At 41.4% G+C, this 26470-nt stretch overlaps 4 protein-coding genes across 9 annotated transcripts; 3 read left to right on the top strand and 1 right to left on the bottom strand.

Annotated features, from left to right (window-relative positions):
* Positions 1 to 176: 176 nt before the first annotated feature.
* Positions 177 to 5908, bottom strand: LOC112878981. 3 transcript variants are annotated; one of them, XM_025943276.1, is made up of 14 exons: positions 5584 to 5908; positions 4491 to 4572; positions 4270 to 4373; positions 3885 to 4011; positions 3697 to 3791; positions 3316 to 3439; positions 2861 to 2941; positions 2124 to 2222; positions 1801 to 1974; positions 1606 to 1693; positions 1451 to 1521; positions 1297 to 1365; positions 873 to 1007; positions 177 to 700 (listed from the first exon to the last, which is right to left on the bottom strand). In XM_025943276.1, exons 1-14 carry the CDS (start codon positions 5622 to 5624, stop codon positions 485 to 487), a joined length of 1506 nt encoding a protein of 501 aa, XP_025799061.1. In that variant the 5' UTR covers positions 5625 to 5908; the 3' UTR covers positions 177 to 484. The 3 variants fall into 3 exon arrangements, with proteins under 3 accessions (XP_025799061.1, XP_025799062.1, XP_025799063.1); XM_025943277.1 differs by lacking the exon at positions 5584 to 5908 and having other exon boundaries at positions 3885 to 3925; positions 4466 to 4560; XM_025943278.1 differs by lacking the exon at positions 5584 to 5908 and having other exon boundaries at positions 3885 to 3925; positions 4487 to 4549.
* Positions 5909 to 14450: 8542 nt separating this feature from the next.
* On the top strand, positions 14451 to 17480 carry LOC112901044 (ultraviolet-B receptor UVR8). 2 transcript variants are annotated; one of them, XM_025969875.1, is made up of 4 exons: positions 14451 to 14800; positions 15692 to 15908; positions 16013 to 16286; positions 16704 to 17480. In XM_025969875.1, the coding sequence occupies exons 1-4, from the start codon at positions 14481 to 14483 to the stop codon at positions 17186 to 17188; spliced, it is 1296 nt and encodes a 431-aa protein (XP_025825660.1). In that variant the 5' UTR covers positions 14451 to 14480; the 3' UTR covers positions 17189 to 17480. The 2 variants fall into 2 exon arrangements, with proteins under 2 accessions (XP_025825660.1, XP_025825651.1); XM_025969866.1 differs by having other exon boundaries at positions 15974 to 16286.
* Positions 17481 to 17685: 205 nt separating this feature from the next.
* Positions 17686 to 18503, top strand: LOC112901059. Its single transcript, XM_025969887.1, has 2 exons — positions 17686 to 17892; positions 18015 to 18503. The coding sequence occupies exons 1-2, from the start codon at positions 17811 to 17813 to the stop codon at positions 18122 to 18124; spliced, it is 192 nt and encodes a 63-aa protein (XP_025825672.1). The 5' UTR covers positions 17686 to 17810; the 3' UTR covers positions 18125 to 18503.
* A 3421-nt stretch (positions 18504 to 21924) lies between these two features.
* LOC112877123 lies at positions 21925 to 25301 on the top strand. Of its 3 annotated transcripts, none has more exons than XR_003225447.1 (3): positions 21925 to 22055; positions 23268 to 23465; positions 24573 to 25301. XR_003225447.1 is itself a non-coding variant. In XM_025941335.1 (3 exons), exons 1-3 carry the CDS (start codon positions 23412 to 23414, stop codon positions 25234 to 25236), a joined length of 456 nt encoding a protein of 151 aa, XP_025797120.1. In that variant the 5' UTR covers positions 23162 to 23411; the 3' UTR covers positions 25237 to 25301. The 3 variants fall into 3 exon arrangements, 1 of the variants encoding a protein (XP_025797120.1); XM_025941335.1 differs by lacking the exon at positions 21925 to 22055 and having other exon boundaries at positions 23162 to 23465; positions 24573 to 24660; positions 24923 to 25301; XR_003225449.1 differs by lacking the exons at positions 21925 to 22055; positions 23268 to 23465 and adding an exon at positions 23807 to 24114.
* Positions 25302 to 26470: the final 1169 nt, after the last annotated feature.

Below are 26470 nucleotides of genomic sequence, written 5' to 3'. Positions count from 1 at the left end.
AATGCTCATGTTATGAACAGAACTAGGTGCTTGCCGCCACTCACATTCACCTCGCCAGTCGCCACCACACCAAGCAAGGCGAGGCTCCACAGTTCGTGTTAACTAACTAATCCTTCAAACAACACAAAATAGCGAACAAGATGTGATGTCCAAAGAATTACGAACATATATGGCGGTACAAGATAAAAGCACCAAACCCATTCCATTTCACCAACAAGCTGTTGCCACACTGCATCCACAAGATGCAGAAGTGGGGTAAGGAAGTTACATGTAAACTGCAAGGCGGAGGTGGCAATTACACTTGTTTCAGGCAATTACAGGGGATGATACAAGACAAGGGCGCGCCTCTCAGCCGTTGAGCATCCTGGCACGCGATTGTGGCGTCAAGCTATGTATATTCACCTATGGCTACAGGTTACAGTGTCGCAGTGACAACAGTCGGTCAGAATCAGGACGATCAGTGGTTCAAGCAGGCTTGTCAGGGCTATGAAGTTGTGAGCGCTCCAGATGATTTATTCCTCTTGTGCCGAGGAGATTGCCCGAGGCACATCCTGAAGCGCTGTGATAGACTGTCCCCCATCTCCACCTTCTCGCACTTAATTTTCTTCCACAGTACTCGGATCTTCTTCTCCTTAGCTTTCTCAGATGGTTTCCTCTGGCTTTGTCTTAGAGGCGTAGCCAGAGCCTTCACTGCCTTATTCTACGATGCATAGATCAATTACAAGATCAATTTTTTTTATTGCATTGATCATTTCAAAAGTGTTGCGTAAATGCCACCATCTTGAAAGAAGTCGACTAGTGAAAACTATAGCTTTAATTAAGATATAACAAGCAGTGAATAACTAAATTGTCAAGCAATTGAGGCAATGTACCTCCTGCTTATAATTATTATCCCCTGAGAATGATTCATCATCACTGGCCGCTCCTACAGATGAACATCTGCCCCAACTTTCTCTGTTAGAGCTCGTGTATGAGCAGGACTCCTCATTGTGCCTACTAATTTTATCCTATAAGAAAGGAAGACTTATCATCAGAAAATTCACAAAAGACAAATATCAAGTATATCAAACCTCAGTTCTTAACACTGCATTCGGTTTCTGATGGCATTCACTCAGCCATCTTGGACTAAAACCTAACCACCATATCTTATGATAAGGTTAAATTAACACAAGGGGTCGTCCTGACCCGGCGGAAGGCAATAGAATGTATCACATGTATATAATGCTAAACTTGACTAAAGGCATACAGGGTTCAATATTCTGGTAAACCAACTCGTTGTTATACAATGAACTTTACCTGCAAACGTAACCCAACACTATCCCCATCCATCTCTGACAGGCTATGATTTTCATCTAAAAGGGAACCCTACATTTAAAAGAATACAGATAAGGAAAAGAGTTGGGGAAAAAAGGCTTCATATCAGACACAAAGAAAACATCAAGAAACCTACCAAGTCAGTCTCTTTCTTGACAGAGAGCTGGTTCAAGCTTTCTGACAGCAATTCAACTGCAGGTGTTTTAGCTGGAACAATTTCAGGTGAAGCGGTTAGTATACAACCACTTACTATAACATTACAAGGAAGCAGCTCAAGGAGCTGTACCACACCATTCAGAATGTTAGGTGCATCTGTCGATGAACTGCAGGTGGCAGTGTTAGCTGACTGTAGACCATCGACGATTTTAGAGAAGAAGCTCTGCAAGAGCAGCAAAATAACAAAGGTGACTCCTTGTCAAACCATATGAGATAATTCCAGGTTCAAATAAGTTGTGGAACTGGAATGAGTATTTCGTGAATTTTTACCTCATTGGTTATGTTACCAACTTTATATGCACCCATAAGTCGCTTATTCGAACGTGCTGAAGGCAACAGAGGAGGACGCAATGTTTTGTAGAAGAATGTTGAAACTGAATCATAAAAAGATTGAGGTCTTGGGGAATTGTGATCACCCTCAAATTTTATTATACGTTTATCCCCCTGCATACAACCAGGCGATGATTAACATTTCACAGAATGACTAATATGCTCTTTGGCAGAAATAGTCGACTAGCAATGCCATATTGTTGAGTAGATGTGAAATCTATATGCCCTTCAATCTTTATAAAGCAAGCTACCCAAACACTTACCCCATATGCCTCGTGAATACGCTCGCAATGGTGGGGCTGAATAAACATATCATTCAGGCCATGACCAAATAATGCAGGGATAGACATCATGGGAGCCAACTGGTTAAGAACAATTGAACGCTTAAGTTAGATCAATTTGAAGTATAAGCAGGTGCTTTTAAAAGTTACCAGAATTGTACAGGAAATAAAGCATGCAGAGATATCAATAATAAATAATAAAGACTACAAAGGACCAGAAAAATGTAAATCCTGGCAATAACCAAATATCACTGTTGTGAAATGGGAAATTATCGAGCTGAGCAGCTTTTTAGATAAAAAAAACGATAGAGCAAAAGTTCAATTCTAAAACTGCCAGACCTGTCTAAGGAAATTCACAATAAACTTGAGCCAAATCAAGAAAAAGAAATAAATGAGGTTTCCAGAAATTTTTTGGAACTTCTACAGTTATAAAACATCCCACATGGGAACTGGAAAATGGCAATTCTACTATCTGAAGAGGTGGTTATTCATTATGACCTTGACATATTGGAAGCAACTAAAAAATAGCTTATTGTTATCATTTATAAGGTCTGTTATTACAGCAGTAAGTCATGTATATGATGCAAAATATAAACATAACTTGTATAAGTAAAAAATAGTTTATACAACCATCATGAGTTGAATTCTTCTATGGTTTTATATTAAAGATTCAGGGTGTCCAATTAACATTATGAAGAGATATGGTATAAGCAGTATACCTTTAAAACATTAAGATCCATTATGTCAAACTTGGCTCTTTTCTGAATGATTCGCCGCATGTACTGTACAGCCATCTTAACCTGAAAGGACGGAGTTCAGAACAAGCCATTAAAACTTTACAACTAAAGCACTTATCACTAGGATTGCAAAAACACTTGCACTAGTAAGGAAGGAAGATACTATGGAACTTCACTAGATCTAACAACTGCCCCATCCTTTGATGAATGCCCCAAATTTAGTCCAATGGCGAGCATGCAGATTCATTTATTAACACAATAACATAGGTGAAAGTTCAATATAAAGGGAAAGAAATGAAGTCCTATTGTCTTATGCTTCAAAGTTAGGAATGTGAAAGCCAAAAAAGTAGTATGGCAATGCACATTTCCAGCATTCTCATGGTAGTATTGTAATTGCACAAAAGTAACACATATGCAGAAGGTGTTGCTGGGCATACCGTGAATTTAGGAACTCGAATTTTGTAAACGTCGACGAGTTCCAGCATCAAGTCATACAAATTAGTGAAAGCACTATCCAATACCATGCCAGCAATAGAGGGATCTTCGGCTCCATAAAGTAGGCTGTATCGCATTTGTATACAAAATATTGTAATAAATTACAGGGAAGATCCATCAAATGGTGATGAAATATTTGACCCTGAAATAAATTTTAAAGCTTGAAAACAATCTTGAGAATATCATTTGAAAAGTGCATGGAAGAACCAAGAGTCTCTTCAATACATAGGGCTTCTTAAAATAATGAATCACATGAAGTTAAACAGAGAGATCTTGCACCAAGTAAAAAATAAACATGCACTGTATCCAAAACTACAAATAACCTTGTAACAGCACCCATCGATCGCCCCCAAAGGCCTATAGTGGAAACTTGCTTATTGGCCCGGAGATGTGACACCGCACATTTGAGGTCCTCTTTCTAGAAGTAAATTTTGTGAACTTCAGAAGTGTGTGACCACCCAAAATATGAATGTAGAATAAGCAAAGAACAACATTGGTACTGATTATATACCTCATGCCAACCCAGGCTGACATAATCTCCACCCGATAGACCTGACCCAGAAAAGTCAAGTGTGAAAACAGTGATATTTGAAGAAAGCAGTATTACAGCGGCTTCATTTGCATCTGCTCGGCATCCGCTGCATTGAGTCAAAGCAAAGCCTGTTTAATATTCCAAAAGATACAGAGACTGCTTGAGCTGCTGTGTGATATAAATAAAGAGGTGTGCAGAAAATTGTAACTTGTGCTACCAACTCAATAGATGATTTTCCAAAGGCTTAGAAATGTGTATCAATATAAAGCGAGTTGCACAAAATCAGAATGTTAATAGAAGGAATCACCAAATGAATCATCACTACATCACACATACGGAAACATGGAGAAGACAAGTTAAGTACCTATTTCCATGGCAGTAGACCACACATGGGAGGGCAGTCTTCTCTGGGATAAAAGCAGGAACATAGTGGCTGCATTTTAAGATATAGCCTCTTGCGTTCGTAAGCTGCCAGGTGCAGGTATAACAATAAGGTTATCAACAAAGATGCTTATAGTTGCCATCAAACTTCGCATCAGCAAATAAAAGACAGAAAAAACCTCGATAATTGAGCTCCGTACTTGCCTCCAAGTCTAGTCGTTTGTATTTCCGTCCAGCGAGGATAAACTCTGTGTCCCATAGATACTGATCTGGATTATATTCTGACCTGCAAATTAGAGTCCATTCAGTCCCAATACACCAGATACATGGATGAATTCTTAACTTGTTCAATGGATTTAACTTTTTTTAGCTCAACGAATTTCCCACTTTGATGGGCTCCAATCATTATTACATTTTAGAAAGACAAGGTACAAAACGATACGAATGGGTATGCAAAAGGCGCAAAGCCATCAATCAGCTAATTTTATTATTACATCAAACTCATATTTGCAACAAAAATTATACAAGGCACTGGCAACCTATTTGGATATGGCTTTGAAATGTGAGCAACAAAGAAGCGCGCCATGTTCCAATTAATGCTGCAGAAAAATCATAGACATCCATCCTAAACAAAGCTACACTTTACAGCTGTGTTCCAAAAAGGTTGCAACAAAAGGGAAAAAAATACAGCATTAGCAGCCCAAAATTCACACATGATCCCTCCTCAGTGAGGATCTAAAATTTGCAACTCGAGCAGAAGATAACATTAAAAGGACAGTTAAATGTTATTCTTATATGCATGCATTAACACGAAAGTGGCGCTTTACAGCTATGAGCATCACACGGCATGCTCATGCAAGTTCAGCTACACATAACATGACAAATGGACAACCACAATGAATATTGCAATCATACCTAACCCTTGCTTTAATAGTACATGGTACAGATTTGCAATAACACACAAAGAACCAATGCAGACCAGCTGAAACCAGTAAGTAAATATCCTCAATCGCATGATCCCATCCTCCATTGGAGTTCGAAATCGTGCATTCGGATGTATCATTTCGGCCTCAATATATCCCTCAATCAACAACGCTAGATGAACAGCTAGTACGCCAGCATTTCAATAACGCTCGCGGACCTGCAGCTGCAGGGGTACCTAACGCTGGCATTGATCCCGCGGCGCTCCAATTTCCAGAATAATAGGGCAACGTCCAAGTCCAATGCAGCATCATATTTGATGCGTAATAATAGACACAGAGCAACGATTGCAGCAGCTCGGGGGGCCAGGACGTACCGGGGCGGGCGGATGACGAAATTAACGAATTGCTCGATCATAGCTTCTTCCCGGCGGCGCGCGGGGCTCCTACGCTGTGCCGCGGCGAGGCCTCCCCGCGCTCATCCACCTCCCCCGCGCCTCCCGGCTCCTCGTCCTCCCCTCGGAATTACGCCCCTCGCCTGCCAGGTGGCGCCCGCCCGGACCGGAGGAATGTTCCGCGGAGCCGCCTCGGATCTGCCGCGGGGCGCGCCCCTCTGCCTCGCCGGATCCGGCGGCCCGAGGGGATCCGGGAGGGGGGAGGCGGTGGTTGGGAGGCGGGGGAGGAGGGACGAGCGAGAGGGAGCAATGGCCGCGGGCGAGCGGAATGATTAGAACGTTAATGAAGCGGAGGTAACCGGGTGGGATTTTTTAATTTTGAATTCTTTTTGTCGTGTTTAATTCGGGTCTTGGTCAGGTCATCCGTTGCAGGTGGAGGCCAGGTGCAGCGTACCGTACCACCACGTAGTACAAATCCATCGACCGCCCGACGCTGCCCCAGCGCTGGCGCTTCCCGCGCTCTCGCGGTCACCGCGCGCTGGAAAAATTGAGCATTCTTTCCGTTTTGACCGGATGCACAGGTGATGGGCAACTCCAGCGATACTCATATTCTCCGAATGCTAAACAGAGGATATCTTTTTTTAAAGGTTTTTAAATTTATTTCAACTCCAGCAATAACACTCAATTCTAACTTACGATAGAGGACTCCCTAGAACCCCTAGCAAAGGGTGGAGAAGAGAATTTGAAAACTTTTCTAAAAAATAGAAGGTTTAATCGAGAGTCTGTTGGAGTACATCTTTTTTGTTTAATCCTCCAAATTTAGGATAGGGATCTGTTCAAAGGATCTGCTGGAGTTGCTCTAATGCAAATCATGTCGCTGTGGAGCTGCCAATGGAAGATGGAAATCAGGGCAAATACTGTGTTCTTAATCTTTATTTTCAGCAATGATACGTTAATTGCTGGGTGTTGTTGGTTCCATTAATGAGCCTCCTTTTCTTCTTCTTTTGCATGAACCGCATAATCCACGCCTCGCACGAGCTTCGCGCTGGTGCCGCGTCCGCACTCGCCTTCATGCTCGGCCATGGCTACTTCGCTGAGTTCCGTGAGGATGCAAATCACCTGTATATACTTCACGGTGCATTCTTAGTTAAAGCGTCTGCACAAACAAGGCGTTCATGCATCATCTCCTTAAATGAGTCACGTCAACTTGTTGACTGAAGCGTTACAAAGCCATAAAGAAATACGACATCCTTTTTCGATGTTCTCCAAAAACGAGATACGGCATCTAAAAAAACGGAGGGAGTAGTTGTGAATTTATGACCTTTGGGTTGTCAAATTTAACATCTGAATTTGTTTCTACAAAATATTTGAATGCCTTTTCACCGCAATGACAAATGATTCATATCTAAAAATGTTTTATTTGGATCTTAGTGCAACTATAAAACGATTTGATTTTCTACATTTAGCTTGGCCATTGAATGTTAGTTATAAGGTAAATTGGTTATTTTCGCCGATCATGCATAAGTTCTTGCTTGGTTGACAAGGAGATCTGGTTTGTAACATGTTTGAAAATTATAGAAAGGCAATGTAAGAAGCATTTGTAGCTATCGACACGCTGTCATGTTGAAAGTATTACACTGCACCTCAAAAAAGGACGTCCATCTTTCTTAGACTTCACCTTGGTTTCTCCCTTTGCCCACTTTCTTGCGTGCCCTATGATAATGGACATCATCCACTTTTGATGCCTCCTAGGCAAAGATTGGTGCCATTAGCTATTGGCAGAAAAGCATAATATTAGTTGTCCATGCTTCGGAATAACATGGAGGGTTTGAGAGAAACAAAACCCTCATGTATTTTTTTACCAATGTGTCAACATCTCCCGATCAAAGCAGTAGAATAAAATATTTACATATATATATATTACTGATAGTGTTTTGTCCCCAAAATAATATCTACTTATTTGCTTGTCTTCATAGAAGCAACAAGCCCATCGTCCATTTGGGTGTAAAAAAAACAACTTGATAGACATTTGAGGTCCACATAATAGGCAATTTTCTTAATTCTTGATCTTGTCAGTTTTTGTAATGCAATGCATATTTTAAAAAAAATCTTTTGCCGGAGGTTTTACCCTATTTCTTGCTGCATGATTATGTTTTAAATATTTCGAACTCAAAATGCGCATTGAGATCCCCAATAGAAAAAAAAATATGTGTGAATATCGAGGCGTCTCTCTGGCGGTCAATCAGCCAGCACAACCGCACAAGTAACATCGAGAACGTAAACCAAAAATGGCTTAGCTCCTTGGACGTTCATCCAGCCCAACAAAACCAGCCAATCTTAGTCCAAACTCGAGCCCATCAAAACAACTTCCAATTTACTACTCCTACACAGTTCTCCAGAGTCCAAGTCCAAGCCTCCAAGGCTTTCTTCCTTCGCCCACCTCCCTCGCCGCCGGCGCCTCACCGATGGCCCCCGTGCGGGGCTCTGTCCGGGCCTCTCCTATCACGCAAACCGCCAGCGTTCTCATCCTCTCCTCTCGTGGTGAGCGGATTTGGTCACATTCTCGGTTTTGTGATGTCAGGTTGTTGGGTTTGATATTACATTTATCTGCACTACAAAACCTTTCTTACTACCAATCTGGTAGCTTTGATTAGCAAGTTTCAACTCCCAAGATCGCGTTGCTTGAATGGGTTGCAGGTTTGTGTCGCATGTGTCCTGTTCATTGGCATGCATCGACCGCGATGGCCATTAATTAAGATTGGTTGGACCTATATGCTGCCCATCATGATAATGCACCCACCAACCATTTACTCAAGCCTCCAATTATTTATAGACTTTAGTCAGTAAAAGTCGTCTTAAGATACAGTTAGATCTCATCAGTTGCTTAGGTAGTATCTAGTTTTACCCGACTTTTAATTACATCTGTCAAGGAAAGGAGAGCACACTCGTGTCTGAAGTCTTTAATGATTTCAAAACTATAAGAGCCATGATATTTTTTTCTGAAATACTATCAAGGAAAGGAGTATGTGCCTATTATTATAAAGCGAAATGCAGAAGACATGTTTAATTCCATCTGATTGTTACGAGGATGTACCAATTTTTTCTAGGCTCGAGCTGGCTTGCCCTATTTTCTGGCATCTGCCTATTTATAGTTTGTACTTTAGTTTTTTTGTTCCTAAAGTACACCGCACGGTCCAGCCATGTTGTTGTTACACCTACACCTTGCACCCAATTTGTTTTATGCTTGCTTGTACCTTCAGCCATGAGCCAAAAGCGCCTCAATGGATTCACCAAAATGAGAATTGGAAGCCAAAAAAGCTGCATACCTCCTCCAGGGTAAAGATGGTGGTCTACCAGCTGTTGGATAAGCCGTTGGAGGCGAACTTTTTCATGCTTCTTGAGCCTCCATATTCGTCAAGTTTTGGTATTTCTTAGTAGTAATTCTTCTTTGTAGCGGAAGTTTTTGGCTGGAAGGACGTGCAGCCCTCAAAGATGTTGATTGAAATAAACTACAAAATTAGACAATGCATTCCTTTTTAAAAGAAAAGATTACACAATGTGTAAATAGTGTTGGGCATATCTTTCAACAAGGCATTATCTTTCAATAGATCAAGCTCAAGCTCTAGCATTGAAAGCTGAGAGACATGTGAAGACAAAGAAGATAACCAAGTCTCAATCACATTCTCACATGGAGGGCTCATCAAAAGGCTATCCTAGCAAGATAGATAGTAAAACTATTCAATCAAAAGCAAAGCAATTTGAACCTAAACAAGTTCCCAAGAAGAGTAGAGCAAGAAGAAATTATAAACTATAAGTGTGGTGAAGAAGGACATGTATCCGGCAACTATCCTAGGAGGAAGGTTGTCAACACTACACGCCATGAAAGTGATGATGACAGTGACAATAGTAATTGTGAATATGAGGTTGAAGTTGAGGAATAAGAACATCTTTGTGAGGAGGAAGGTGACGGAGTAGTATGTGTAATCCAACGTCTCTTGTGCTCCACACCACAAGCTGACGACACACAAAGGAAGAAGATATTTGAGAGCAAGTGTACTGTGAATGGCAAGGTGTGCAAATTGATGATTGATAGTTGCAGTTGTGAGAATCTAATTTCTCAAAATCTAGTTAAACACTTGAAGCTTAACACTCATGATCATCCAAATCCATATACCATTGGTTGGATCAAGAAGGAAGTGAATATGAGGATCACAAAGCAATGCAATGTGCCACTTTCTTTAAGCAAATATTATCTCTCAAATGTGTTGTGTGATGTAGTTGATATGGATGCCAGCCATGTTCTTCTTGGAAGACCTTGGCAATTTGATATGGATGCTACACATAAAGGAAGGAGAACACTTATTCTTTCATTTGGAATAAGCGCAAAATCATCATTGTACCTAACAAACTAGATGGTTCTACTTCTATGGTGGAGGAAAAGAACATGTTGACCATTTCCCATACTCCAAGTGTTTTTTTAGAAGACTTAAAGAAGGCGGATTTATGCGCTGCACTTATTATTAAGGGTGAAAAGCAATCTATTGCTGAAATTCCAGCAGAAGTTCAGGGTCTCCTATCTGAATTTCAGAGTATACCAGGGGAGCCTCAGCACTTACCACCGATGAGAGGAATTCAGCATCGAATTGACTTAATTCCTGGTGCTAGTCTTCCTAATATGCCACACTACTGAATGAGTCCAAAAGAGCATGCCATATTGAATGAAAAGGTGGAAGAATTGCTGCATAAAGGACATATTCGTGAGAGCATTAGTCCATGTGTTGTACCAGCTTTGCTCACACCAAAGAAGGATGGTTCTTGGCGTATGCGTGTAGATAGTAGAGCAATTAACAAGATTATCGTAAGGTACATATTTCCTATACCTCGTTTGGATGATATGTTAGATCAATTGAGCGGGGAAAATATATTTACTAAACTTGATTTGAGGAGTGGCTATCACCAAATCCGTATCAGATCTGGTGATGAATGGAAAACAGCCTTCAAGACCAAGGAGGGGCTATATGAGTGGCTTGTTATGCTATTTGGACTTTTAAATGCACCAAGCACTTTTATGCATTTGATGAATCAAGTCATTCGACCCTTCTTATCCCAATTTATGGTGGTTTATTTTGATGATATCTTGATCTATAGCAAAGATGAAGATGAACATTTTGAGCATGTTCGAAAGGTACTAGAAGTTCCGAAGGAAAATGAGCTCTATGTTAATTTGAAGAAGTGTGTCTTCTTACAAAAGAAACTTCTTTTCTTGGATTTCATCATAACAAGTGAGGGTATTCATGTTAATGACTCTAAAGTTGCCGCAATAAAAGAGCTTCCATGGTCTTGCAACATTCTATAGAAGATTTGTGAAGAACTTCAGCACTATTATAGCACCAATTACGGAATGTTTAAAGAATGGAAAGTTCCAATGGAATAAAGCTGCTGAAACAAGTTTTAAAGAGATTAAAAAGAAGCTCTCACAAGCTCCAGTTTTGGTTCTACCTGATTTTAGCAAAATTTTTAAGCTAGAATTTGATGCAAGTGGAGTAGGCATTAGGGCTGTTCTATCCCAAGAGAGAAAACTCATTGCTTTCTTTAGTGAGAAGCTAAGTGAAGTAAGGTAGAAATGGAATACATATCAGCAAGAACTCTATGCAATTTTTAGAGCTTTAAAAACTTGGGAAGTTTATTCATTACCTAAGGAGTTCATTGTCTATACTGACCATCAATCGTTGAAGCATTTTAGAACACAAAAGCATGTAGACCGTATGCTAGCAAGATGAGCAGCATACCTGGAAAGATTTAACTATCTCATTGTGCATAAATCTGGAGAAACCAACCGTGTGGCTGATGCATTGAGTCGGTGTGCTTGCCTCCTAACTTATTTCGAAGATGAACTTCCGGGTATGGATCAAATTAAGGAATTATATGAGAATGATGATGATTTTGGTTAAATATAGCTAAAATAGCTACAAGGACAACCACTAGGTGAATATATTATGCAAGATGTCTATTTTTTAAGAATGATAGGTTGTGCATTTCAAGAAGTTCTCTATGTGACAAGCTAATTAGAGAACTACATTCAAGTGATCTTAGCGGGCATATTGGGCGTGATAAGACCGTAGCCAATCTGAAGGAACGCTATTAGTGGCCACAACTCAAAAGGGATGCTGGAAAGTTCGTGCAGAGATGTTCTGTGAGTCAAACCTACAAAGGCCAAGTTCAAAACATTGGTTTATATATGCCATTAGCAATACCAAGTGCACCATGGGATGATCTATCAATGGACTTTATACTTGACTTACCAAGAACAAGGCGTGGGCATGATGCAGTTTATGTTGTGGTAGACAGATTCTGTAAGATGGCTAATCTTTTCTTTTAAGAAGTAGTAAGACTACATGGTGTTCCAAGGTCTATTGTTTCAGACCGAGACAACAAATTTTTAGCTGCATTTTGGCTTACATTATGGAAGCAATTCAACACTAAACTGAAATTTTCAAGCACAGCTCATCCACAGACAGATGGCCAAACTGAAGTAGTGAATAAGTTTTTGGGTAGCTTAATTCGCTGCATATGTCAAAATGAAAAGGATAATAGGATTTAGCCTTATCTCTTGCTAAATTTACTTATAATAAATTCCCAGCACAGATCTACAGGTAAGAGTCCATTTTCCATTAATTATACAAAAGTTCCAAGGCATGTGATTGATTTACTGAAACTACCATCAAGGGAGAGTTCAAGATTAGCAATAGCCTTTGCTGACAATTATTCTGAGTTGTTTAAGGAAGTTCATGATGTCCTGGAAGCATCAAACCAGAAATACAAACAACAAGCAGACAAGAAGAGAATGCCAATTTCATTTGAAGTGCATGATCAAGTGATGGTATATCTTAGAAAAGAGAGATTGCCAACAGGAGTACATGGAAAATTACAGCAAAGAAGATATGGTCCATTTTTTATTTTGAAGAAGATAAATGATAATGCTTATGTAGTTGATCTACCGAGAGAAATGAATATCTCCAACACTTTTAATGTGGCAGATCTGACACCCTATCATCAAGAAAAAACACTTTATGAAGATAACTTGAGGTCGAGTTTCAATCAAGTAGGGGAGAATGATGAGGGACATCATATAGATGTATCATGAACATTTAAGTATCCTAAAGAATGTGAAATCAAACTAGATTTTGATATTAACATTTAGAAGATAAATCTTATTTTACTACTAAGATCAAGAATTCAAATTGAGTTTTAGCTCTATGTTTCATAGAGAGTTACTTAGCTAAGAAGGAAGTGATGTCACAATATATATCATAGAAGTTACTTTGGTTGTTCTAGAAGTTGTATCCTAAGTGTTATTGATATATAGTTGTTATGAGTTGTATCTTAGTTGTCATATAGGTTGTCATCTAGTTGGCTATTAGTTGTCATATTAGAAGTATACAAGTTGTGCAAGGTCTCAAAGCCTATAAATAGAGGCAATGCCCTCCAATTTTGTAACTGATACATGTACTCTTTCCATTATAAATAGAACAATAGAATTTGATGTTCCTATTATAGATCTTGAACTAGATCTCTTCTTTATGCTTTGGATTAAGCTCTTGCTATTCGTGGATACGGATTCGACCTTTTAGTTTATATCATCTCTAGAACAATATCAAGCTCAGCACGTTGAAGTGGTTCCTTCAACATTTTATGTTGTTTCTACCTATCAGCACCTTGGAGTGTTCCTCCAATAAGTCTAATTTCTCTTCCTCATTAGTTTTCATGGCAAGCAATATTGTTGCACGCTTCTTGCCCCAATCACATGCAAGGTTGTTCCACCTGAAGAATGATTGGTGTGTGTGCTCGTTGGAGAGTTACTACGAATATTACCAATTCAATTGGCAGCTATAAAATCTCTATATTTGTTGCACAAGCATATGGGACCACTGAAATCAATGAAATACAGTTCCATTGTGAAAGTCCTGTGTCAATTCGCACATAAATATCAAAATTATGGTAAGATTGGCAAGCTGTCTGTTGGAAAATGTTAGATTTTCAAGTGGCTAGTCTTTTTTACGCAACTTGTACATAGAGCTTGTTTTACTGTCGATCTCCACATCAAGTTTCTGTAACTACTGCACTCTTTTAATCTTGAACAAAACTTTCACAGACCGGGAGGAAAATCTTGAAATGTGATTCAACCAACAGCTCCGTGCACGATTTTTGAGAAAAGAGTTAAGCCTTGATTATCAAATAGCAGTCATCTTTACTTAAATGATCATTCCTGACAGCCTTTCCTTCAGGTACGTGACGGTGGATATTTATGTAAAAGAGGACCCATTTGTTGTGTACAAAGATCCGCTTCCGAAACCGATCTCTATTTACTGGCGTCGATCCTGTCATAGCGGCTATCCGCTTTGTGCTGCCTTTTTGTAGGGTCTATGGGAATGGGCTCTCTGGTGAAACTGTGAAAACCCTCATGGCTGATGGCTTAAAAGCATACGCACATGATCCGCTTGTATTTTACTGTAGATATTACTGTGCCTGTATTGGGCATATTTTGTTTATTTGTTAACCGAAAATTGCAATGAGTATCAGTATGGACCTTCTCGCCTATGCTCAACCTATCTTTGGACATTATTATTCTTTGTTTATTGTACTAATTTCTGCTAGAGCCTAGAGGGTGGGTTTTTAGAGCAAAAAATGAAGCTCCCATGATTTACCTTTCCTTTGAGAGAACCCAGAGTTTGTCTACTGTGGTGGAAGGCCGAAGATGCCAACCTGGGCCTATTTAGTCCAAAAGGCCCATTCACTGATTGGGCCATATTTTCTGCACGAGTATACAATTTAGCCCAACCCACGTACCATCGTCTCTCCCAACTCCGATCGCGAGCGCAATGCGTTCGCTTCTCCTTCCCCGCACGCGCGCCTTCGCTTTGCGGCGCCCCCTCTCCGCGCTTGCCGGCGCCGGCAGAGGGGACGGGGCCTCGCGCGCTGGCTCCGTGTTCGGGTTCGGGGACAACAGCCACGGCGCGGTGGGCCAGCCACCGCCGGCTGCCGACGCCTACGTGCCCACGCCCGTGCCCTCCCTCCCGCCGTCGGTGAGCGCCGTCGCCGCTGGTCACTACCACTCCCTCGCCGTATCCGCCGCCGGGGAGGTCTGGGCATGGGGGCGCAACGACGAGGGCCAGCTCGGTCGCGGGCTTCATTCCCCGAGGTGATTTAAAAGCCCTCAAACAACTTTCCTCTTTTTAGCCACAGTTTTTCTTCAAAAAGTTTTTCCCTCTTTTTAGATGCCAGAAGTTAGTTTGATACGCATCCGGTAAATTAGTAATCAACCATGATGTGTTTGTTCCATACTAGCACAAGAATGATTCACTAGGTGAAAGCTACGTGGTTTCCTCCTGATACTCACGCAATCACATGATTACACCGCATATGTGGATTTGGAGGAAGAAAAACAGATACACATAAGCAGAAAACACACATCGTGTGGTTGCGGTGTCAATTATGTATGTGCTACACACTAATAGGAGACAACATCAGAGTTATAGGAAGAGTAAGAAGTAAATGGAAAAAAGAAAGAGCCCCTTTAATTTATAGAAATATCTTCTTCATCTGATAGACAGTTGAAGGAGAAAATGTTTATTGCGGGAAGATAACATACCAGGACTTAAGTGAGCCAAGGATAATTATGGAACTAGGAACAACAGGAGTCACGACCATTTGTTGAAAGAAACACAGAAGGTGAATAGGTGATGGAGGAGTGAAAGATTATACTTTTTTTTTAGTGTGACACTGCTTTCTTTTACTGATCTCAGTTTCGTTTTTATTGAATATGTTCTATTAGGATATTAAAATTCTGTCCATTGCCTTATACCCAGCTAAACTTCCTCTATTGGTTTCCAGTTCCTTGAAACTCAAACACTAATATAGAAAACAAAAAATGTTCATACAGGACATATGCAATCATATTTTAGTGGTCCATGCTAGTGGTGAATAAACATGATTTGATTCATGGGTTCAACTATAGAGCTTATTTTATCTTGTTCATATGCAACGTTACTGGATTATCACAAAACTATCTAGTTGTTTCATTAAATGTCAGGAATACTTGGAGCAACCCAGAACAGGTCAGAGGATTGGAAAATGTTCAAGTTCGAGCTGTATCTGCTTCAGGTGTTGTTTCAGCAGCAATTGGATCTGATGGCTCTTTATGGGTTTGGGGGAGGTCAAAGCGTGGCCAACTAGGACTTGGGAAGGACATTGTAGAGGCTGTAGTACCATCTAGAGTGGAAGCACTTGCTAGCTACGACATCGCTGAGGTGCTAACTTTCTCCCAGAAATTAAATAACTGGATGGGCAATGACAATAACTGCAGGAATTGTAGGTATCATTTGGATGGGGGCATGCCATGGCATTGACACAGGATGGAAAGCTATTTGGTTGGGGCTATTCAGAAAATGGAAGATTAGGAGAAATGGGTCAAAGCAGTAAGGTACCTTCTGCAGAGGAATACATAGGCAAAACGGTAGACAAGTATTCTAGTTCAATGATGGAGGCTGTTGAAAAGATGGTTGAAGAGAAAATTCGGAGCGAAGACAATATGCCCATCATCTGGGAACCATCCCTTGTTCATGAAGTAAGTCGTCTTGAGGTGTCTGATGTGTCTTGTGGGCTTGATCATTCCCTGATCCTCTTCTGTGAGTATTTCTTTCTGCTACAAACCGACCCCCCTTTTGTGCACATTTGTGATGTTTAATGACTTTCACATGCTTCCATGCTGTTTTCTGTATTATGTCATACTTCTTATATTTGTTGTCATGCGGCCAACATTGGAAAGTACCTTGTGCTGTAGATGCAAATAGTACATATGTCAGATAATCATGGGTTATCCAAGATCCATTATCACATTTTGACAATTCTTGCTTGGTTGTGTTATAGTTCATTGTGTGGAAAAGTTAACATACAATCTAGCAGGACAGTTGTGCAGCGAGTCTCTTGTTCTGCTAGGATGCTACTGGTTTTTTAGACATCACCATCAAAATTATGTCATCATTATAACTGCATCCTATTGATTGTTGACTCGACTGCCTCACATGGTTTCTGTAATTTCCCAGCTGATGGCGTTCTACTGAGCGGTGGTGACAACACTTATGGACAGCTGGGCAGGAAGGCAGGGCTATCCAAGCTGCTTCCTGTTGACGTGAGCTATAGACCATTCTCCGTGTCGGCAAGTGTTGGCCACTCCCTCGCACTCTGCCATACATCAACTGAAGGCATTGATGATGTGGAAACGGGCGTCCTCTCATGGGGATGGAACTGTAGTTCCCAGCTTGGGCGATCCGGCCAAGAAGACATCCCAGCACCGGTCAACTGTCTGAGCGGGGAGAGGCCGGTATCCGCCGCGGCTGGCCGAGTTCATTCGGCTGTTCTCACATCGAGAGGAGAAGTTTGGACGTGGGGATCTGGCCGGAACGGCAGGCTAGGTCTGGGCAGCTCAATCGATGAGGCAGAGCCGTGTCTTGTGGATACATTGGAAGGAGTAGAAGTCTTGCAAGTTGCAGCAGGGATGGACCACAATCTCCTCCTGGTCGCCGACTAGGTTGGCATGCTGGTTCACTGAAAGATGTATTTGCTCTTTCATCTGGTCACTGGAACCGATGGCTGTCAGGTGGTTGAAACCCAACGCTTCCCTTTCGCGAAGAGTCCGGCCAGTACCGTTCTGTGCATTGCCCATGCCAGGCCTCTCATTCATCTGGGCACCATTGACCTGTGGAAAGATGATGTACCTTGCTCTCCGTGCCATCGTTTTGGGCACGCCACTGAATGTTCTGATACGTTATCTGATTTATGTGCTTTCTAAAGAAAATGAGCATGCTAATTGATGTGCTGAATTGCTGATACGTGATCTGAGTTATGACAACGATACAGCAAAGTTTTGATACTTGTTCACGAAAAACTTCCTCAGCCCAAGAAAAACTTGTTCGAGGCAGAGATCATACGCTAATGGAGCACATGCAATTTAAGCCAATCAGCCTACTTAGCAGCCCATCTCTACGGCCCAGCCCAAGAAACCGTTTTCTTCACATACTCGCTCCAAGTAGAGCCCACTCGTCTGGGCGCACGCGCACACTGACACGCCCGCGAACCGGTCGGCGGGCGACGGAGAAGACAGAGCTCAGGTCGGAGCGAGCGGCTTCGCCGGCGGCGGCGTCGACCACAGGATGGGGCTGGGAGGCCGGGGCGTCGTGGGAGAGAGGTGGTCGCAGCGCATCCTGTGGATCTGCGCCCTGGGCAGCGCCGCGAGTAAGCGCTCGTTCCTAAATCCCTAAGCCCCTGCTGCTCTGCTCTGTACCATTCCATCCCGGGCTTCCCCTGATTGCCTCTCCGTTGCCGCGGCCTCGTTCCGCTGGCGCCTCCGTGCACAGGCCTCTACTTCGTCGCGGTGGAGAGGCAGGCGCAGAACCGCGCGCGGGCGGTGGCGGAGGGCCTCAAGACCCTCGACGGCGCTGGCGGCGCCGCCGGGGAGGACGTGTGAGGCGCTGCTTGGAGGCGGGCGCACCGTGGAGAGTGCCTCTCTTGGTTAGATCTTGAGACGGGTCACTTTTGCTGTTCTGCGTCATGTTCACTGAACTACAGAAGTTTTCCAATAATGTACTAAACATCCGTGCACAATCTTTGTAGAAAGAAATGTTGATTAGTGTCAGTGTTTTCATAATTTACACGATTATCTGAGCCACTGTTGCCGTGCAGAAATGTTGAATGATGGGAGTGTTTTCCCATTTCACACCAGTTATTCCTGTAAGGGTTATTAAGGTGTATTTCTATGAGACTATGACTGTTGAAGCGAATGGGGTATGTAACCAAGGCAGAAAGCTCTTGTTTAGATAATTCTGATGGATAATGTTCCTACACTATCATTGTTGTGCATTTCTACTTCACTCAGTTAGTGATAAGATTATTGCGCATCATCTTTTGTGTGGTAAGCAAATGGCTCCATGCATTCTAGTGGCAAAGAAGTTCTGCATACTTCCAATTTTCATCTGGAATAAAAAAATCAGCATTTGTAGGAGTGCTACAATGCCATGTCAAGTGCCTTTTCTACTTTCATATGTCTACCACTCTAAACTGGATAACCAACTCTTTCTTGTATGTATACCTGGTCTAGCAATTGAATGTTTTGTATTCATTTCTATGATTTCATCATTAGTTGAATATGAATTGAGGTAGGTTTATTTAGTTATCCTATGTCTACACATTGAAACCCTACAGCAATTAGGGCTGCCATGCAGATTGAAATATCACATCAGATGGAAAATATTTTCTACTGCCTGGACACAGAAAGCAAGCAACAAGTGCAGAAGGCAAGCATAGTAATTATTTAAATACAAAGTTGGTTCCAGACACCTGTGGTGAATCAACTACTTCAGGAAGAATGTGACATCAATATCAGTAGTGTTTCGGGGTATCTTTCATTTGTTTGATGTCCATGGTATGGTAATTCTCTAATCTGTTGGCTTGTTCATAAGTTGATGAACCATGTAATCTATATTTCTCTATGCTAGAAATGAGTTTGCTAGTTACTTATGTAGTATTCCTTATCTATTAAGAATAACTGAAGTTTTTGCTTGTTTTCCTTATAGATAGTATATTTCGGCATATAAGGTTTGATCTAAAAGTAGTATGTCATCTATATTTCTTTATGCTAGAAATGAGTTTTGCTTGTTAGGTTCCTTGTAACTTACATTTGAAAAGGTGGTTACAATTTGTTCATGGCTCTTAGTTATATGTCCTTGGCTAAATCAAATGCTAAACATTCCCTTTTCCTTTTTGTTTCATTAAGGCATAAAATAATCTATTTATGAAATGATGTTATTTGCTCTCTGGTTTCAGTTCATGTTGTATATAGGATCCACATTCTGGTCATAATTTTTATTGTTCTGAATATTGATATTTCATTACACATGCAAAACTTGTAACATAAAGGCATGGTACCCATAGAAAATTTCAGCAGTTGTCGATGGTAACATTAGTATCGAAATTAATAGAATCGACTTCTCATTTTTTCCCCCAAAGCAGATGTCTTGTAAAATATAGTCACTTGGTTAGTGTGTCTATTGAGAAGTATAATAGCGCTCCACCTTTGAAAGGTGCATTGTTTCAACATCTTTTGTTATCTATTAGGGGGTGCAAAGTGGTGACCCCCTCTTTAGTTCAAATATTTGTGCTAATTTTCTAAAATGAGGTCCTATTTTAGAAAATTAGCACAAATATTTGAACTAAAGAGGATTGGAGGTGCACATAAGGGTCGCCAGTTTGCACCCCTATTATCTATGGACTTTCTGGGAGGATCAAACACAACTTCTGTCTTTAAGTTATTTGTGTTGCAGTTGCTCAGGGTATTGGATGAAAGCAATGGCTGTACGTGGTCATCCAAGAAAAGGTAGGTAGATGGATGGCTGGGGACAGTGCAAACTAATGGAATTTAGGAATCTGCAGTTATCTTTCTGAACTTTTTACTGTATCAAACTAAGTAATACAAAACATAACAGAGCTTGGTAATTTGAAACCACAATGATTATTAAGCTACCTGCTTTGTTGTTCAGTTAGCACCGGACCTTGATCTGATCAATCTGCAATATGCTTGAGAAGTTCACATAGGCCTTTTACTTTAATAACCATTGTGCTAAGACTTAGAACTCTTATTCCCTTTTCTCTTTTGCTTTATGGACCCCCTTTATTTGATGCTTCTGTGCTTACCGTTTGCTTAATGGCAAGTGTTCATTTAAATAATTGCTATATTGTAGGCCTAATGATCAACTTTTGTCCACTTATTTTGCTACTAAGTATGAAAGCTTGAAACTGTGAGGAATCTTCCATGCGCACAGCCCACTGATGAAGGGGGATTACAGGGTTGTGATGCAAAAACCCATCATCCGTCTTGGTCATCCATAATCTTGAAAAGTACTTTTTCGATCACAAGATGCTGTTGTTTTTCTATAACGCGTCTTTCTTGAGCTTTATTGACTATATCCTGTGAATAAGCTGAAATATATTATGATAAAAAACTATTAGCTGATCATATAGTTTTTGCTTCCTTTGTTTTTTCTTTTTTTTTCATGACCATATCTGACACCAAAATGGTATCGATGTACTAGAGAAGAATTCATGTTTGGTACTCAATTGGTGCTGCTTTATCTATTTGTGTTTGTAACAGTCACTAATCAAAAGTTGCCATTGCGATGATGGCGGTTATGTGCACTCCACCCTTCCAGATGCTGTTAGTGCTTTTCTTGTCCAACCTTCCTCTTTTTCTCCTCCTCACTATTGAACCACAAAGATTGATGTCACAATCAACTTGATGCAGAGCATCTTGGGCATGATCTTCTTTGCTTGGACACTGCCTTGGGCCACCAAATAATACCCATTAAAACTGTTTAGCTTTTCCTGTAAATTATCCAAGGCGGGCACGTCAAGATCAGGCATGAAAACTTGAAAGTGCAAGAATGATGGGTACATTTACGATATGGACATTAAAGGTTAACTAATTGAGAAAAGGTAAGGGCGGATGAGGGAATCTTTGTAAGCTATAAAATTTCTAATTGGTGGCTTAGTTGAGCATCTTAGGGTTTTTGCTTTCATTCCAGTAAGATGTAGGAGCAATAAATTATATGATCAGTGAACGGAAAGGAACAGTTGAAGTGCTAAAGATCAGTGCTTAACTGCTTATTTCCAGAAGTTCAATGAATGTTCAGCGATTTGCCTGTGGGGCTAGATTGGAGGGCAGATTCTTTAGTTTGAACATTTTCATAGCCATAGCCTCATAGGTCCCCTGTTCTCCTTGGACCATCGTAAGCACTGTTTAGCATATTTAATATTTCCTATATTTCTTTAGATATATTAAACCTACAAGTAGGGTGATGGTGTAGCAATCTACCTGTTTATTTCTTGCATATATTGCAATCTATTGTGTCTTTAGTAGTGATGAGTGGCCAAGCATTAACCGTGTAAAATATTATGTTGATTTGTTAAGTGCCCTAGTTAGTGACAGATTGTAATCCAATCTTTACACAGATGTGTTGGTTTTTGGTGGTCTGTCTTAGCCTTAAGATATGATATCTGCCAACTCTGCACGACCAAGTGTTGGTCCAAATCCTTACATTTTGTTAGATGTGCATAATTGTTTCTTCATCATGTTTGTAACAGAAATAATTGTTTCTGAACAATGTTCTCTACATTCACTTTGCCTCTTTTTCTATATTATTCATCTAAACTGGTATATTTTGACTTGCAAGACTTGCTGACCGGTTTTGTGTACATATTTTTTTGGAACAACCCGGTCTGGTGCTGACTACAGCTATGTCGACCCACTGTGCTGGGGTCTATGTTGCACGCTTGCATTGGGGGTGTTTCTGTTGGAGAATTATACACTCTGCACAATTGCTTATTTTGGACAAGAATTGAAAAAGGTATGAGCAGGCAGGATGTTTATGTGTCAACCAATCCCAAATCACCAACTGTGGTTGCTGGCAGAAAATAGGCCGACAAGTTCAGGAGAAACTTATTCATTGAACCATTTTTTTAGAGGACAAGATCTTGGATTGATCTATGTCGTCTTTAAATTGCAAAAGCAGGTTGACTTTTTTGCCCTTAGAAAAAGCATGGGTATCTTCTTGCAGTTTTATACTAAACCACACGTCTGTGGTGAAAGTCATGGCCAAAAAAAAAAGAGAGAGAGAAACTTTTACCATCTTTGATTAACTTTAAATTCTAATGCTACAATGGTTCTTCAGACTTAAGTTCATTGGGATCTAGTGTTAATTTGGTGCCTAAAACCAAAGAGTTTGCATGATTTCACTAGTTCCTAATTTGCCAAAGACATGTCCCTTTAAAATAAGTCAACTTTTTGCATAAATCACTTGAGGAGAAGATTAGATAGACATGGAAAAGAGGCAATAATTGCAAAAAAAAAAAGAGAGTGGATACAAACAATCGGCTGTCATCTCCACCTGGCCACAATTGTACCAAAGTGCATGGCTAGCTGTAACATGATTTTACAGGTTTGACCTGACTTGGACTTAGAATTTTAATCTGGCCTACTGAATGGGATGTTGTAGGCCTATGTTGTCCTGCAATTAGACAGCGTTTGGCTCAACTGAACGTCCTAGCCAGTAGGTTAGATCCAACGTATTCAATAATTATACCTTGTGTGCCTGACTGCCTTTCAGTACTTGTTCTCTTGATGTACCCCTGTGATATGATGATTTGCTAAAACTGGGCTGCCTTAAACAAACATGTTTGTTCTATACTAGGACCCCAAGCTAGATATGTTATTATAATGTTGTTGTATTAAGAGCTATCACTTTACAGAGTAGCAGTAACTTGTCATGGACTCTTTTCTGTACTGATTATATCACATTTGTTGGCGCCCAAAATGAAGTTCATTGATCCTTTGTGGCTGTTCAAATTAAATAATTACAGTACCAGTTTCTCTGGTAAATTCTCACTGGATTTGTGTGTGTGATGAACATTTTCTCTCAAGTCTTGTCAATTCTGGTTCTATGTCAGTGAGAACGCCAGATTGCTGTTGCTAGTGAACATTGTAAAGCCTCTTGCTTAGCTTCTCTGTTGGCTATACTAAACCTACCATAGCAATGACATGACTAACTTGATTGTCACAGGAATGAGGACCACAGGCACACACTTTTAAGAGAAGATGCGGCTAACAAGAGGTCCGAGATAATACTATAAGGTGCAAGGCAAAAGCTCACTTTTGGAAACACTTGAGGAGGTGGTCCTCCTAGCTCTGGCGAAGGACATGGAAGATGGGCAGGGGGAGGCAAGACCCAAATCCAGCCATCCAAGTGACCCAGACCATGGTAAACTTTATCACCAAGCTCCTCCTTTCACCCTCGGGTTTTCTTTCATGGCACATATTTTTCTTTAAATACTCCAACCTAACCATGGTAAACTTTATCACCAAGCTCCTCCTTTCACCCTCGGGTTTTCTTTCATGGCACATATTTTTCTTTAAATACTCCAACCTAAGTAATCTTAAGATCCTATTTGGTCAATTTTTTTTGTTTTGATCATTAGTAAATAAAAATCACATAGATTGATGCTACTGTATTCACTAGGTAAACACATACGACCATATATAATCATGTCAGAAATTACATAATGTCATAGAATATTTCCACTCAAATTTCCACCTTGGAGATTGTACATTGATGTCCTAAATGACCACGAATGTCGTTGAAAGAGCATTTTATTTTGGATCAGAGAATGTGCCTCCATGACCTCGTTGGAGCATCCTTTGGACCTTTGACCCTTTTAGTGCCTTGGCGAATATGATCTGAAAGATTTGTGTTTGACTTTTGCATGATATGTCGTGTTGTTGGGACTCGGGCAAGAGTAGTTGTGAGGGCACTCTGATGGGACTGAACTGAAAAGAGCTTGGCAGCAAGGTTCTCGCATCTGAGAAAAAAACAGCATGGGGGCTGTTGCACCAGTTGCACTGCCCAATTGGTGAGTTCATCCATATTGACGCACTGTATGAAATAAAGATTCGGATGAGGAGAACCAAATAAAATAAATACTTGAATGAGGGAAATCAAATCGAATAAAGAAAACAAAAGCAGTGCCTAAAGGTCAGCAAGCCAGAAAAACAAGCAATATGAGTGGAGCAGCATGCCTTTAATCTGTGGATTGGATTTGTCTGCCTCATTTGTTAACTAACCCGTGCCTCCTTCTGTCTCGTCTTTGTGTTATCTAATGTGTTGCCTGGCATTATAGTATCACACGCCTCTGGCCCCACATGTCCTTGGCTGTGCGTGCTCCTTCAGTCCATCTCCCTTGAGCCCCCACTCTAGACCCTGCATGACCCAATGTCACTGATATATTGATATATGCAGATGCAGCGCAGCTGTGTAATTTTATTTATTGTCTCCTTTTAGTTTCTTTTATCTTTACCTTTTATTTTGCAGGGGCCGGAACTGGAAGCAGCGCAAAACTGCAAATCTCTCAGGGTGATGATTTGGATGATGTGCAACAGTGCAATTCAGGTGGCTGCAGGTAGGGCTGATCATCATAGTAGACTTTGCCATCTGGGACTGGGAGCAGATCAGATCAGCTGAGCCCTTCCATCCATCCACAGCCTGAGCCCAGAGCCCTGCAGCTCAAGCTCAAGCGTTTGGCTGCCCCCCTGAAATATTCCATTTGCTTGCTGCTGGCTGCCTAGCTGCTCTGTGCCTCGTGTACCCCTATCAAGATGCCTCCCATCTGATGTGAGAGCTCAGCCCAGTGTCTGTGCTCTCTCATGGACATTTTTTTACAGGGAAGCTTCCAATTGTTTGGAGCTGGGAGATGGCGGGGGCACAGCACGTGAAGCAGCGAGCCTGGCAGGGCGTTTGGGCATCTGTGGGGGAGAGGGAGGAGATCCAGCCATGCCATGCAGAACGGGACAGGAGGGATGATTGCCAAGTCGGCCCTGTCTCGTCCCTGTCGCCCCAGAGCTTTGCCTTTGCGTGTGTGCGTGCACTGTGCGGTGTGCACACAGACACAGGGCCGGCCGGAGGACCGGGACGTCGCAGAGATGATCACAGATGTGTAGTCCATCTTTTGGCTAGATGTAGGCTACGGTTTGGCTAGATGTGATCTCTGGAACCATGATATGAGTCTTAATTTAATTAATGGTCAAAATTAAGAATTTTGGATCCTGCAATGCACATTACATCTACAAGGCTGAGTCCAGTGGTGGGAGGAGATATCTCCCCGCCACGTCAGCTCTCACCATCACTCTCACCCTACTCTCATCCTACCCCTGCAATGTGCAGGCTATAGTACCAGCTCTCACTTCTCTCCTCTCCACGTTAGCTTTTCTTTTCCAAATTTAATTATTTCAACCTCCGCGTGGACCAATAGAAACGCGTCACGTCACTCCCACCCCACTCCTCTCGCCCGACGCCAGCGCGCCGCCTCGCTCCCGCCCGCCTCCCACCTGCCAACGCAGGCGAGAGTAGAACGATAGCGCCCGCTCCCGCCTTCTCTCTCCCTCCTGCCCGCCTCTCTCCTTGCTCCCGCCTGAGCTGAGCCGACAGGGGGCGGTACTGCCCCCATTGGCACCAGCCTAATAGTATGTAAATGGGTGACATTGTATAATGTTAAAAGTTGTGATCAAACATCAAAGGTAGTATGTATTGGGGACTATACATGTCAATGTTTATATCATCATACATTATTTACGAACAGGGAAGTACATGTCAAATGAATTAGTCTCTCTTTAATAACCAAGCAGAAATTTGGGGTTTATCTGCTCCTATGAACTTTATATCTAGTGTATATTTGTATACACACAAAAAAAAAAGAATCACAAGAGAAGACTAAACAACAAGAGGAATCTACAGAGAATGAAAGAATCTCCCTTTATTCCCTTCATTCGTTTCGGAAAATCAAATTTGGCATGTTGCCAAAAACATAACTTAAAAACAAACAAATTTTTAAACCACGCTATCTCTGAAATTAAAAAAAAGACCATCACTACACACCTACAGCTCCAAAAGCCCATGATTTCTGTTTGTCACGTCAAAATACCTGCGCTGGATGAGGACAATGTTTATTTATTACATGGGTGAGAATTTTTCAAAAAACACATCATGAAGAGAATATATCGTGTTCCTACGAAATTCCTGCAAAACTCATGCGCCCTGGTTCCCGATCGGGGCTAAGAGCTACTGCTAGCTTGCACGTCGAGATGTGATTGCCCGGCCGGCAGCGACCGAGTATTCGTACGCGGTAGACCGTAGGTGCTATGTATTCTTAGGCTAGCCCTACACCTACGCCTACGGTCTACCCATCTACTTCCATGCATGCATGATGATGATGC

Source organism: Panicum hallii, chromosome 1 (assembly GCF_002211085.1).
Source record: "Panicum hallii strain FIL2 chromosome 1, PHallii_v3.1, whole genome shotgun sequence".
In the NCBI taxonomy this organism is placed as follows: domain Eukaryota; kingdom Viridiplantae; phylum Streptophyta; class Magnoliopsida; order Poales; family Poaceae; genus Panicum; species Panicum hallii.
Note: the sequence above shows the minus strand (reverse complement) of the source record. Positions and strands in the feature narration are given on the sequence as shown.